Source organism: Drosophila grimshawi, unplaced genomic scaffold, assembly GCF_018153295.1.
Source record: "Drosophila grimshawi isolate 15287-2541.00 unplaced genomic scaffold, ASM1815329v1 contig_1367, whole genome shotgun sequence".
Lineage (NCBI taxonomy): Eukaryota > Metazoa > Arthropoda > Insecta > Diptera > Drosophilidae > Drosophila > Drosophila grimshawi.
In genome coordinates, this window is record NW_025062889.1 from 9,042,314 (window position 1) to 9,058,064 (window position 15,751).

A 15,751-nucleotide genomic window follows, 5' to 3' on the forward strand; every position below is an offset into this window, starting at 1 on the left:
AAACTATAAAATCTAAAGCGTATATTAACCTACATGTAATTGGAGAAGCAATGTGATGTTAAGTTTTGATAAATTTATTAATTGCCTATTTAAACGATATTCACACAAAACAATTAAACCATACACTTAAAAAGCTAATCACACACAGAATGAATAGAAACCTGTATGTGTTAGCAGCCGCATTGAATACGCACACATTCATAAATGCATCTAAGTATAATAAATTGATGAGCATTAAAACATTAGATCTGCTATTTAACTAACTAAGCAATACACTCGTATAAAAATCAGAAAGCAGAGAAACCCTTAAGCTGAATTATACATAATAATAAAATAATAAATATAGCAAACAATTTACATCAAATCGGTCCATAGTTTATATACGACATAATATAAATAATAAACAAATATAAAATTCATAAATTCGTCAATTTCATGTTAATCATTAGTTTGACTCTTTGAAAATCTTCTTATCTGGTTGATACTCGTATGTAAAATTGTTTGGTTGTGTTTTTTACGAATTTTGATTTGAATGTGTTTCCATTTACTTGCCGAGACATACAAAATAAGCAAAATATGAATTTTTAGCATACTTCTCTATCTGTACTTAAGTTAAATCGAAAACATTTTAGTTTCTAAGCGTTTAGTTGTAAAATAAAAATTAAATTTTAATAAAAAATTATCTATAAAGTAAAAACGTTGTGTTTTCTTTCGATTACTTTTCGGCGGTATTTAAGAAGGATTAAGATAATAATCATAATTTTTGATTACATTTAAAAATACTCTGTTACTCAAGGAAATGAAGAGTATATTTGGTTATAAGCTACCTGAAAAATAAATGCAAATATTTTCTACGTCCACGATACGACATTATTCATCTGTTCTTATAATACTTTCACAAATAGAACAGAGTATAGCGCAGTCGATGCTACTTGTCTGCCTATCTACGAAACGCACCCCTAATGTGTGCATAGTCATGGCTAACTACCCTGATTTGCGACTTCGCAACACTTACACAGCAAAAATCAACAGTAGAATTATAAAAGCATAAGCGAAGGAGCGAAAAAGTTAAGTCGCAAATAACAATCACAAAAGAATTAGAAAAGTTGGGAAAAGAAAAATTAAATCAGTCCGTAAAAATGAAATGAAATGCAGAAGAAATATAATTTTACACGCAATGCTGAAAATGCTTCAAATAATTTGCTACAGGAAATTTCACGCCACCATAAGCTTCAAATAAACCCCGAAAAAAAAAATTCTATACATATTTTAATATGTCCTTTAGCATTTGTGTCAAGAGCATTCTTTTTGCTCTGTCGCTTGGTCTTAATCCACTTTCGTCTATATCAAATTAAAGGAATTTGAGCTTTTGATTAAAATTTTAGAATTGATTTTACATATATACGAAAAAAAAGGTATCTGTATTAATAAAGCGCTTAACCTAGCGCCTTGGCCAGAGCTAATTAAAGCCAACAGCAATATTTGGCTTACACAAAGGTCGCGTTTGGGGGGAAAAACTCAAAGAAAGGAGAATATATATATTTGGTGAGATATTCCCACTTTGGCCTTTTGCGCGGCAGGCTGGCTAAATTGCTACGAAAATGTTCGTGTCTTTGTTCTTTAAAATTATCGCGCAGCAAATAAATTTTACTGGAATCTGCGCCTGTCATTGTCCTTGTTGCTGTTGCGTCCCTGCCAGTCGTTGTAATTGTTTTAGCATCCTTTTGGCCCCGGCAGGGTGCCGGCATGGCACAGTGCCTGCCAGGCAGTGCCTGTCTGCCTGAGCATATTACCAAAATGGTTGTCAACACTTTGGCGCAAAAGCTTTTAGAATTCATTTGGCCGCCATCCACTCTGGACCCGGTTAATGGTGCTCGCGGCCATTTTTCCACGCTTTGTGTAATTTGGTGCTTATTATTTTATTGTGTCCATCGTTTCGGCCGTCGCACGTTGAATATCCAAATTGCAAATTTTAGGAGCCCAAAGCAGTTAATCTTTTTGTGTTGTTTTTTTTTTATTTTCTTTATATTATTTTTTTTGTGTGTTATTTCGATTATACGGAAAATACCATTAAAAAACAATTTAAAGTTTATCGCACGCCATTTGACTGGCTATTTTGTGGCACTCAATGACAAAAACGGAAACAATTTTCATTTTCATTACAGGGATTTATAATTATTTATTTATTATTTGTGATGCAGATAGTTCGAACTATTGATTGAACAAAGTCGTCATTAGATCAGTAAGGTTACAGTGATGGTTACAGTTCAAACAGGTGACGACTTACTTCCTGCCCTCATTGAAAAGTATGCTTATTTTATCTCGATTCTCTTGAAATATTTACAAGCGTTTGGGTCCTTAAAAGTAGTAATTTTTAGGCGTTTACTGTTTGCATAGGTTATTATTGTGACTTCATATATACACATCTTAGATACGGTAGAAAAATAGTTCAAAGAGGTCTTAAAAGAAATCGCAGCAGTGTTTTGCTTTTGGCCAATTATCACTAGATTTATCAAACTGACATATCTTAACCAAACTCTAATCATTTTGACACAAGAAGATTAAGATCATTTGGACGCCAGTCTGCATGGGTGGCTTACTTAACTATTTCCTTTCTTTTTGTTGTTTTTTTTTTTTCTACTCTCGCATCAGGTACGATTAATTCGACAGCCACAGGATTGTTGGTTGGTTAGTTGGTTGGCTGCTAAACCATGACTAGCAACTGATGCGCAACAGACCGTAAGTGTTTGCCTGCCCCATATGTAGTACACTGAAATTTACTTAATGGGAACACACACGCTCAGTTCCTACTTATACCAAATCAGCCTTAAGGCACACACACACACACACACGCTCAGAGTTGTCTGTGTCATATTGCGCATACGCAACGTGTCGTCTGTGTGTTGTATGTGCCATGTGCAATGTTGTTGTTGTTGTTGCTGTTGGCTTGTACTCTTCGACTGCTGCCGTGCAGACAATTAAAATCTGGCAGCATTTTACTTGTAAGCCGCTTAATAGGATTGCGAACTCCTTTCGCACAGCTGCAGCACCAAATGCCCGACCCGAAAATGTGTTCATGCGTGAGCAACACACACACACACACATACATACACGTATACGTACCAAGGGGGGTCACAGGCCAGGGGTCAGATGGGGGGGAGGGTGTTAAAGTCGGTGCTGTATGCGAGCGTGTTAACTGAAGCTAGACAAAGTGCATTGCCAAAAGTTGGCGCAAGCCTGGTTAAGTTATGGCTAATGCTTTGCTCTAATGCCTGGCCTAAATGAGCAAATTAAAGCACGACTTGAAGAGCTGATTATATGGACACTTAGAACACATATATGGGCATTATTGCTGGCAAACGTTAAACCAGAATGCTTTTACTTAAAACCAATTAAGTGCTCAACAAGCAAAAATGTTTTTCAAAAAATCAAAGTAAGATAATTTAATTTGAATATGAATTGCATGACAGTCTGGCTGTAATGTATGTGTGTGTATTATATATTATATTTATATATATATATACTTGAGACATGATGCAAAAGCCTGTGCAAATACAAGCACAGATTGCGCTTGGGTAAAACGTTTGAAATACGCTTATCGGCGACCACATTGCATAATTCCAGGCGAGTGAGCAAAGACAAATGTTAATTCAAAATGAAATACTTTGAACTATTCAACTTGCGCAAATATTTTATCATCCAACAAGGAGACATTTATGATTGCCGCACACATTGCCAAAACTGTCGGGCCAAAAGCTAAACCACAAGTATCCTGGCCAAAGCCTGGCCTTCAAGCTGTCTCTCAGTTGTCCCTTTTGCCTCTGTTTGCATTTGCACTGTGTGTCCTTATATGTGTGTGTGTTGTAGAGCTGCAGGGCATTCATTTGCTGCTGTTGCTCCATACCCATCTCTATTTCCGGGATGCTTTGGTGTCTGTCTTGGTCGTTTCTGTGTTATCAAGCGAGCAGGTCAAGCGCAAAGGTGAGAAATAACAAAATTTCAAAATTTGGTTTCGGGGCATTTCAGCTGCTGCACTGCTGGATTATTGGGTTAATTTGCACACCTCACTCCATACCCCCCAAACTATCTATCTATGCCACCCACAAGGCAAATACGTTGTAGCAAACACTGCAGTTACACATTCGAATTTCCATTTGAACTCTTGTGCTTGTGGCAGTTGCCAGTTGCAAGTTTGCTCAGTTCTGCCATTTGACTGTCGTATATTCAAATTCAAACATTATGCCCAAGATAAGTTCACACTTTGCAGAACTTAAATTGAATTCCACTGGCAGTTTACAAATCGTAATTATTTGGGCATGTGCAGGAAGATAAGCATAATTAAAACAACAGATTTATATGAATACAAAACAACGTTGGCAAAATTTTAATTGCGAATTTTCAACAATATATTTGTTCTCGCTCAATGCCATTTAATCGAAAAATGTTAAAGTGTTAAGTCAATCAAATTTAAGAGATTCGACAGCTGGCAACGGTGCATTTCAATACTTCATCAATACTCGATGAGGCATATCTAAGGGAAAACAATTAATTGCGCTTGGCCGAATCAATGTGCATCTGTAAAATGTACACACATATTAAAAATTAAAATTAATATTCGCATTAATAATGTGAATAAGAAACCGGATTAACACAATACGACTGCTTTGACACTCAACTGAAGCAGGAAGCTCTTCACTAATCAGTTTTTGATTTGCCATCATTGTATTTGTTTGAGCTACATGCTTTTCAAGCACTGAACCCATTCAAAATGGATCTAAGGGTCATGGTTCAGGATTGTCAGCCAGGGTATCAGCTAGCCGAGTTCTCAGTGACTCTCTCTCTCTCTCTCTGTCTCTTTCTCTCTCTCTCGACAAGAGCATGGAGAGATACATGTTCATATATATTTCTTGTTTGAGCTTCTCATTTACGCTTAAAGCGCATTTTTTCACACCAAAAAATTAAGCCCAATTATCCTTGATTCACTGGCTTGGAAAATTAATTATGTGCACCTATTGTCCTTGTTGCTATTGTTGTTGTTCTTCTTGTGACTGTGCACTTGGCCAACCGATTCCGGCGGCAAATTAAAATTCATACCATATCAAATAATTATATATATATATATATATATATATATATATATATGTATTCAGTTATTATTGTTTTTGTTGTTGTTGAAACTGCTGTGCAGTCTATAATTAAGTGCCAGTCCTTTTTTAATTTTGGCTAAGCGGCTTAAAGCTCACAGAATGGATAAAAAGTGGCGCAGCTGCTGGCTCATAAGTAGCTTGTACTTATTTATGACTAGCAGGTATTTATTAACCGCAACCATGTTGCCTGGCAATTTATATTTAAATACATATTAAGTAATTATTTATTTAGAGCTAACTGTCATGGGCTGCGAGCTAATCTAGCAAAATTGAATATCCAACTAGTGTCCATTTTTCAATGCCATATTTATGTAGGCGTTGCTTTATCTGTCACAGGAATACGGATTTCTATTTTGTTTTGCCGGAGAGAATTCATTTTAAAGTTACTTGCCTTACTGAGCAAATGTGTTAGCTTCTGAAAATAGGAAATATTTGTTTCAAATTTATCTGTTTGTTCTTTTTTTTATATATATACACACGTTAAATTTGTTGTAAAACTAAATCAAAATTTTCGTGAATTATTTTCTTATTTTTGGATATTGAAATTTTGTGAAAATGCCTTTTCTTCGAGAAATCCGTGTGTTGAAATCGGCTAAACGTCTGCTCAGAGCTCAGCAGCTTTATCGCACATTTTCCACCAGGTGCGATGATCCAAAGGGCGTCGTCGTTGGCGTCTACCAGAAGGATGGCGACAAGCCGATCAAATCATCGGAAGGTGGCCAATTGCTGGACGATGATCTTGGCGGCAGCCTAATGAGTCTGATCCGTGATCGTGGCATGGACGGACGACCCGGCAAGGGACTGCTGTTCAACGGTCTCGATGGTGAATACTCGACGGTGGCCGTTGTTGGCATGGGTCCAGCGGACGCCGGCTACAACGAGCTCGAGGAGCTCGACGAGGGCATGGAGAATATACGTATCGCAGCCGGAACCGGAGCACGTGCGTTACAGGTGCAGGGCATGGTCGAAGTGCATGTCGATGGCATGGACTATCCAGAGCAGGCGGCCGAAGGTGCCGCATTGGCCCTGTGGCGCTACAATATAAACAAGCTAAAGAAGAACCGGCTGGTCACACCTAAGCTGCAGATGTATGGCAAGGGCGACAACGATGCCTGGGTGCGTGGCTTGTTCAAGGCGGAATCACAGAATCTGGCACGTCGCCTATCCGATACTCCGGCCAATCAGATGACGCCCTCGATATTTGCACAGGCCACAGTCGATGCACTGTGTCCCTGCGGCGTCTCGGTGGAAGTGCGCTCCATGGACTGGATCGAGGATATGAGTCTCAACTCATTCCTGATGATAGCCAAGGGCTCCTGTGAGCCACCCCTATTGCTGGAGTGCACCTATTGCGGCACATCACCGGAGGATAAGTCTGTGCTGCTCCTGGGCCAAGGATTGACCTTCCACAGCGGTGGTCTCTGCCTAAAGCCAAAGGCGGGCATGCACAAGTATCGCGGCGCCATGTCCGGTGCCGCACTCTGTGTGGGCGTACTCCGTGCCGCAGCTGCCCTATCCCTGCCCATGAACATAACGGCTGTGCTGCCGCTCTGCGAGCACATGCCATCCGGCATGGCTGTAAAGTGTGGAGATGTGGTGACGCTGCTCAATGGCGTTACGTTGGGCATTAAGGATGTGGGCAAGGCACCGGTGGTTATGATGGCCGATCCGCTGCTCTATGCGCAGGCGAACTTCAAGCCCAAAATGGTCGTCAGCATTGGCAGTGTGGCCAAGGGTGTCAGCTATGGACTTGGCGGCAGTGCGACGGGTCTGTGGAGCAACTCCACGTATTTGGCCAAGCAATTCCGCAAGGCGGGCAGCATTACCGGTGATCGGATCTGGCGCATGCCACTGTTCCGCTACTTCAAACAGATCGTCAAGAAGAATACCACATATGACATGTCCAACTCTGGACGCGGACCGGCCTCATCCTGCCTGGCTGCAGCCATTCTGCACACGCTAGTGCCCTGCCTGGATTGGGTGCATCTCGACATTCGTGGCACTGGAATGCTTACGCGTGTCAATCCATTACCCTATCTGTTGCGCGAATCCATGACGGGTCGTCCCACACGCACAGTCATCCAGACCCTGTTCCAGTTGGCCTGTTCACAGTCTTAAAAAGAGTTTGTCCATGCTGAACGCGTGACGAGTATGTGTTTGCTTGTTTGGCTCCACGAGTATTATATTTGTATGAATCACAACACTGTCAAAAATCCGTAAAAGTATAAAAAATAAAATGCGATCTGTGAAAATAATTGCGGGGTATGCGATTTATTATTTATTTTCAAATTTGTGTTTTTCCAGCGCTGCTCGTCTGGCTGTCATTTTCAATTTGCGGAGCCGAGGATGAAGTACAAGATGTGTGCAGGTGTTGATTGAAGCGCAAATCGAATTTACGGCCCTAAACGGTTCAGCTTTTCTTAGACGATGTCTGCGACGCGCGCAAATGTATGCTATGCAAATTGTGTGTGTTGGCTGTGTGTGTGTGTGTATGTATGTGTGTGTGTCTGTGTGTGTGGGTGTGTGTGTGTGTGTGTGTGTGTATGTGTGTGTGAGTGTGTGTCTGCGTGTGTGTGTGTGTGTGTCCAAGTGTGATTGGCAAGAGAGCACAGCTTGACAGCTCTATTTCTATTTTTGATTTGAAGTTGCAGCCGTATAAATGTTGTCTGATTAGCGTGTGGCAGCAATTGATTTTCACATTTGATTGAGTGTCTTAAGCTGTGCCTGATCACACTCACACACACACAGAGAGACAGCTGTGTGTGTGTTTTTGTTTGACTGCCAGCTTACCTCTACTCTACATATTCAGCTCATCATGTTGGCAAAGCTGTCAATGCCATCCAGTCAATCACTTTTCAAGTTTTTTATCAACGATTGATCTTTGATGTTAGCTGGTCTTATTATTTACCATAAATTGTATTGGAATTCGAGTTCGAATTGGAATTGAAATTGGAGAATTAAATACGCTTTAAGTCGAACGTTCGAATCAATGGTTGTTTATTAGAGCGACTTGATTGCATTTATGAGATTCCCTCAGAGGTGTGTTTGTTTGTACGGCTCCACAATGCAGCCATGCACATAACATTAGGGCTAATCGCAGTCAGAGAGTCGGAGTGGCAATGGTAGTTGGAGGCACACAATCACCAAAAAGGCCAAATGCCTGGCTCAATATTTAATTTGCCCAAATACAAACAGAGGCATGATTGTGTTGCAGTTGCATGTACTATTTGCTAATGCAGATTTGGGTGCACCGTATTTGACTGCGAAGCAACTGGCAATTGCCAAAAGGTTTACAAAGCCAAACGGAGCAGTTGGAGCGCGATGCTAAATACGTTGTCCTTGCCACCAAAATGCTGTATGCCATGTGCCATATATGTTTGTGTGTGTGTGTATGTGTGTGTGTGTGGTATGTGTGTGAGGCTGTGGCTGGTAGCATTTGTGCACAATCAAATTTAATCTCGCTTTCAAATGTCAAATCAGCAACGGCTTGATTACACATTGAATGGGCCCTGCTGCAGAAGAAGCTCCTACGGCTGCCCTGAACCACACAAGCAAAAACAAACTGATGGTTTTATTTATTTAATGACTTGGCTCCTGCTCACCTTGGACAAATCTGGCTTACAAATTCATTTGCTACATTGATTAATTAATGCTAATTTACGAAAATTCCATTTGGCCATTAGACGCAACACACACTGGTTGCTTGGCTGCTGCTGCTGCTGCTGCTGTTGTTGTTGCTGCTGCCTCCGTTATCCTGGCGTACTGTGTATTTAATTTAGTGCTTTGGCAAGACCACAGACAACAGACAACAGACAACACATGTATCCAGTTATGTAGTTGTGCAATGCAAACAGTGCCATCTATGCCACAAATTTATGTCGAGCTCAAATGCGTCTAGATAACTGCTGCTAGATAACTCAATTTGAGAGATATTGACCACTAAACTAATCAGGATTAAATGTTGCAAGCAGAAACAATTTTAATTTCAATATGTTTAATGTCAAGCATTTCCCAAAAAGCTTACTTTGTGGTCATTAGCATTTACAAACAAGTTTAATTGATGTTTATTATTATAAACACATTTAACATTGAGTCACTCCTTATTTTCCAGAACAGTCTGTTTGTTGCTAAATATTTGCAAATAAAAAACTTAAATATATACATATTAAATACTATATTGTTCTAAACATGTTTAGTATTAGTATTTATTCCTGTACTTATATAAATTCAATAGCTTCATAGTGTTATCGAGAGTTATCTTTTAGCAAAAGAAAACTTATGCAAGTATAGCCATTAAATATTTAATATAATTTATATAGATACTTATTTTGAAGGGATTCGTGTGACTGTGTGTAAGGATTTTATTGGCCATTTGGTGTGCATAAGGATATCAATGAAGGCAAATTAAAAAACATGCTCCTTGTGAGCAACTCACAATTGGCTAAAATCGCAAACGGCAATTGGTTCAAGGCGCATAAACGGCTGCTTGGCCTTGCTTGAGCTGCTTGAGCTGGTTGGGCTGGTTGGGCTGGTTGGGCTGCTGCTGCTTCTGTTACGGGTTGGCCGCTGAGAGAAATGTACGGATTTTATTGCTTATTTGTTAAATGACTTGAAAAAGTTAATCAAGCGTGATTTTGATACGCCCCAGAGATAACGAATTATTGTTGCTATAAGTGTGAGTATGTTGCTTGACTTGCCTGGTTTTTGTTTGTATTTTGTATTTGCCGTGCATTGTTTCCACTGTTTACCACTTGGCCATCACAGTTGTGTGATACTTATTTGCTAACAAAAATTTCAATTTTCTTTGGTTATTTTTGTTTTTTTTATAAAACATGCTGCGAGTATCTGGGCACACTTGGTCCCATAAAAGTAACAGTAAAGCACCAACATATAGCAAATCGTCGACGACACCTGTCGACGCCATTTTATGAATTAATAAAGGAAGCCATAGCCAGGACACCCAAATCTTCTAGATGTATGTGTGTGTGTGTGTGTGTGTGTGTGTGTGTGTGGGGTAACTCGATTCGGGGGAGGTTGAGGCCAATCTTAAAAGCGGCAACAAGGCGTCTGATTGTGCGTTGAGCTTATTAAACGCATTTTTACAGCACGCTTAACAAGAATTTTCACTTTATATGCAAACATGTGAAACACTATAAACAAAGGACGCCAATTTGCAAGAAAACACACACAACACACACACACACACACAACACACACACACAACACACACACACAACACACACCCACAACCATATAAAGTCACATGCGCCAGTTGTGCGAAAAATTTCCTTTCTATTAAATTTTACAGTAAACTGAATTTACATCCACGGAGCAACAACAACATAAACAATAACAACAACAACAATAACAACAACAACAACAACAAGAACAGCGCGTTATTAAACAGCATGAAAATTGCCAAAGCACTGAAATTGAAGGGGAAGCAAGGAAGCATCCAGTTTGCTGCAGAGCTCTTTTCTGGTCTCTCATATTGCCAATGCCAGAGACTCTGTGTTATAAACAAAATGGCACAAAATGGCGACACCTGCTGTTGCAAATTAGAAAAATAAGATGTTTCATAAAAAATGAAATGTCAGAGGCGGAACGCACAACAACAACAACAGCAACAACAACAACAGCAACAACAACAACAGCAACATGTACAACAGGTGAAGCTGGCAGCGGTTGGGGTTGAAGGCAGGGCGACAGTGGAGTGGCATGAGTAAGGCAGCAGCAGGGGGCTCTGCCGCATTAGCAAACAAACTCGAATCCAAAATATAAATATGAAAACCAGGCTGTCGACAGGGCTCCATTTTTGTTTGCTTTAATGCGTTGCCCTCAAATTATTAGTTGTTGCTCCAAATTGAACTACTTCTGCAGAACGTAACTCAAACAGGCCAAATCAATTGAATAAAACTCAGCAGACCACCAAAATACTAAACACATTTGAAATGAATTTGACAAACAAATGATTTGTTGAATAAAATGAAATTGGATATTCAACATGAATTTGCTTTTTTCAACAAGCTAATTTCATTTTGCCTTAAATATATCGAATATTTCCAAAAAATATTTGGTTTTATTGTGCATATTATATTACTAGTTGAATTTTAATTGCTTTTACTTTAGATGGCATTTATTGCTACCCGAATAAACAAATATTTGAGTGTCAGGTGTCAGCTGGTGTCATTGACTGCAACATTGGAATACAAATCATGCTGAGCGCAGTCAACAACTGAGCTTGACCCCTGAACCTGAAGTCAGAGCAATGCTGCTGCCTTATCAAGAATTGTGCTTACAGCGATTGGGCACAAAAGTCATTTAAAGTTAGCCAGGTTTGTGTTACCGCTATTCACGTTCTTTGCCTCATTGCAGCAGCCACTGACAAGAAGAACTCGGAAGTTGCAGGAACAGCAGCAGCAGCAGGAACAGCAGGAACAGCAGCAACGGCAAACAAACAGAGCAAAGGAAACAAATCTAATAAAATCAGCAGATGATGGTCATTAGACCGAAAAGTAATTTCATTTATTCGCAAACTCGATTTGTTGCTTTGTAGACCGAAGAGCGCACGAGTGCGTCTCTGTCTCTTTCTCTCTCTCTCTCTCTCTCTCGCTCTCTGTCTGTCTCTCTCTGTCTTTCTCGACTTCGCTCTCTGTCCAAGCAGTAATCGGGAATTGGAAACGGGAGTCGCTGACGACCCAGGTCCCTGGGTCAGGGCAATGCCAAAGACACTGGGCAGAGGGCAAACTGGCAGCTGGAACGGGAACGGGAAGGGGAACGGGGAACTGGAACTGAAACTGGCAAATCAAAGCAGCGAAGCGTTCAACCAACGGTCGCGCATAAAAACAAACAACGGCTGCAACAAAAGAAACCCGAACCAGACAAAGTGGAAAAATCGCAAGGGAAACAGCAATGCTCACACACGCACATCCACACACACACACACACACAGGCACACACATACACACAGGCACACACACAGGCACACACAGGTTGCTTATAGATTCCTTAAGCAAATTGCGAAAGATGCGTCGTTAAAATTTTCGGCACTAAAAACACAGACGGATTAGTGTAGCAGGAAGCGGATCAGAAGTCTGAGAGGCACGCTACGTTTGGGTCATAAAAATCGTTGGCAACACCAACAGCAACAGCAACAACAACAGCAACAACAGCAACAACAACACACACAAACACACACCTGAAATAATGGCAAAACAATAAAATTGCTGGCAGTGCGCAACGTGAGCTGCTGCTGCTCCTGATGCTGGCCAAAAAGTTGTTAGCTCAAATTTCAATGGCAACATAAATGGACAAAATGTAAATGAAATGCTTTTAAAATGAAATTTACTGCTCAACTCCAATACTCGATGGGCACCAACTGCTCCATTGTTCTGCCTCGTGGACCAAAAAGATGACCAGGTCGGCTGTGTATGTGTGTGCGTGTGTGGGTGTGTGGGTGTTGTTGGGTGCATGCCATTTGTAACGGCACTTAAACGGAAATGAAATTAAGCGCAAAATGCGGCAGTTGCCAGTTGCCATTTGCCATTTGGCAGTTGGCAGTTGGCAGTTTGCTTTTTATACAGCTGCCCGTGTGTAATTGAAATGTGCGCTTCATCAAATGTTTCTAGGATTCGCATCTGTCAATCTCTCTACACACACACACACACACACACACACGTATACATTTGTGGTTGCTCATCAACTTTCACTTGGCTCATTCAAAATGCAACATGCACTCAGCATTTGAGGAAGTTCTGCTGTTGGTTTTTCATTTGCTCAAAAATCAAGCACAACAAAATTACTCACATGTTGCCCACAAATACACACACACACACACACTCACATATACACGCTCGCACACACACACACACAAACTCAGGAGAGTGAATATTATTTATGGTCGTACACATGTTAAGTGAATTTGTCAAATATGCTTCACTGACTCCTTCAGTCTTCTGTCCTCTCTCTCTGTCGTTTTTCTGTAAAAGTTCTCAAGTGAAATTTGTCTTTGGTGCTTTCTAACTGCAACTTGTAGCATTTTATATTGCCTTGCACATGATTTGATTAGCAAGTTCTTATTTGATTTACAAGTGCTGCCCCATAAGCTGATGATCATTTAATGGGCCGTAGGCAGCAGAGACAGTTATTAAAAGGAGTCCATCAATATGGGGCAGTACATTCATAAATAATTGTCTGCAAATGGGGAAAAATAAAGGAAGAATAATTGCGTTACGCACACGAAAGCGTATCGTTAATGGCATAGCTCAAGTCCTTTCGCCGATGACCGGCGACCACCCTCAGAAAAAATATCACACTTTATGAACAATTCACGCTTGCAAACCAAAGAAAAGCGCAACGCAAAGGAAAAGCTTAGCCGCGCAGCTGGAACGGGAAATGAAGCTGAACAATGTTGAAGATGGAAAGAAAAAACTCTAACAATATCTTTTCTTTGTGGAACAGTTAAGAGTGCAGCAGCATCGGCATTTGCTGGCATTGACATCTCCATGTACCCTTTACACATATTTCAATGAAACTCGTTGAACAAAGACTTAATCATAAATTAAGATATTTTGTATTTGGTTTCCTTGAGAAATAGTATTAATAAAATACTTTGAAATTGCAAACTTATAATAATTACTAAAGCTGCTTATACTTTAATTATTGCAAAGTAGAAAGATGAAATATGAGATAATTATAATATCATCACAAAGCATTCCCGAATCAAATATGCCCCACTAAAACAGCTGAACATCCACTTTGTGCTCCTTGTTCGCTATTCACTATTCACTATTCGCTGTTCGCTGTTCGCTGTTCGCTGTTGCTATTTTGCCTCGGCGCCCGCACTTCTATTAGGGGCAGCCTTTTGGTGCGCCTCGGTTCTTTTGCGGCGGCTCATTCATCCATTCGTTATGGTCGCGCAGCAACAAAGCGTGAATTACCGCCATTTTGTGCACTTTGAACGCCATGTTGCCGTTTTTATCGTCCTCATCGCTTGCAAGGCATTCAGCAAAGTAATTGGCCGGTGCCAAAGCTAGCCTGCAGCATGCAGCATGCGGCATGCAACCAGCAACCCACCCAGAGTGTAGCGTCTTATTGAAACTGATAATTGATTTATGTACTTACTTATGCTCATTTTTATAATTAATTAATACGCTTAGCAGAAAAGGTCGCCTGATGCAATTTTCCTCCTCTGCCCGAGTAAATATTAAAATGTTGTTCTATAAAGGCCATAAATAAAAGGGCCACGATTGTGATTTTATGCGATTTTATTTGAAAAGCGTCGAGCACTTGACGAGCTGATAGACCAGCTCAAATCGATGATTTGAAAAGCCACATATACAAATGTGGCTGGCTGAATATTCGAATATGCATGTATTTTAAATATTAACTAAATACGCGGTCAGGCAAACAGCACTAAAATGGACAATAAAGAACACTACTAACCAAAAAAAACAACAACAACAGTAGTAGCAACATCAGCTGCAGCAGCAGCGGCAAGTGCTGCAGCAAAAATGTACTCATCAAATTTTCATTATTCATAATTAACAAACCGCAGTCGCAGCCAAGAGCCAGCCAAATGAAACGACACAAAAAGAAGCGAAACAAATCCAGAAACGAAACAAAACCGCCAAAATCCAATTATTGCGATGCTTTGCGGATGTGATTAAAATACAGCCAGTGTGACCAGATAAACCAAATATTCATTGTTTTATGCATAATGCGAAAGAATTTTCAAATTTAATTAATTTCGGACAAATGCAAATTTGGAAAATTATTGTGCTGGTTTTTATGTCAAAAACCAGTCCTGTACTACAAATTACAGTTTATAAAAACTTGATTAAGCATTTTTCAAATTCAAATGAATATTTAATAATATTAATTTACGATTCATGAACATTTTTAATATGACAAAATGAAAAAAACTACGTTTGATTCAATTTAAATATCATTATATTAAAAGTCGTAATATGTATAATAATATTATTTTCCAAAAAGTATCTAATTAATAATATTATTATCCCAGATAAATAATTAAAAAATGTAAATATCTCTTTCGTTGGCTCCAGTTCAAGTGTGTTTTATATTTTATACTAAAATATATTTCGAATCCCAGAGTTTGAAACATTTTCTTTCTCAGAGAATTGTTGCAAATTGATGATATTCTAGCTCAAAAGCTAAACGAAAAATTGATGAAGAGAGCAACAGGATCCATTGATTAGTGGTGTTAGCTGGCTACAAAATGAATTTGCAATCATTTTTGGATTGCGAGCGATTGCCAACTCCGTTGACAGCGAATTGTTGGATGTTGCTGCTAATGAATACTGTTGAAATACAACGTTGAAAATCAGTTGCAAAAATATTTGCGTACACAACTCAGCGGCATAATGCGGTCAGCTGGACCGGATACGGCAAACGACAGTCCGACAAGATGGACACACGGACGGGGTCAGATGGCCGTAGTTGAACTGTAACAGTTACGGCCGCATTTGTTCGATGCTGACTAACGAACATGTGCACATAAACTTCCATTAGCAAGGCTTTCACTCTTCTGCGGAAAATCATTTGCACTTGTCCACTGCTACCATATGTATGGCCCAATATAT

At 39.9% G+C, this 15,751-nt stretch overlaps 1 protein-coding gene across 1 annotated transcript; it reads left to right on the forward strand.

The window, feature by feature from the left end:
- Positions 1 to 5,528: 5,528 nt before the first annotated feature.
- LOC6560064 (cytosol aminopeptidase) lies at positions 5,529 to 7,394 on the forward strand. Its single transcript, XM_001986189.2, has one exon. The coding sequence runs from the start codon at positions 5,703 to 5,705 to the stop codon at positions 7,263 to 7,265; it is 1,563 nt and encodes a 520-aa protein (XP_001986225.1). The 5' UTR covers positions 5,529 to 5,702; the 3' UTR covers positions 7,266 to 7,394.
- The last annotated feature ends 8,357 nt before the right edge of the window (positions 7,395 to 15,751 follow it).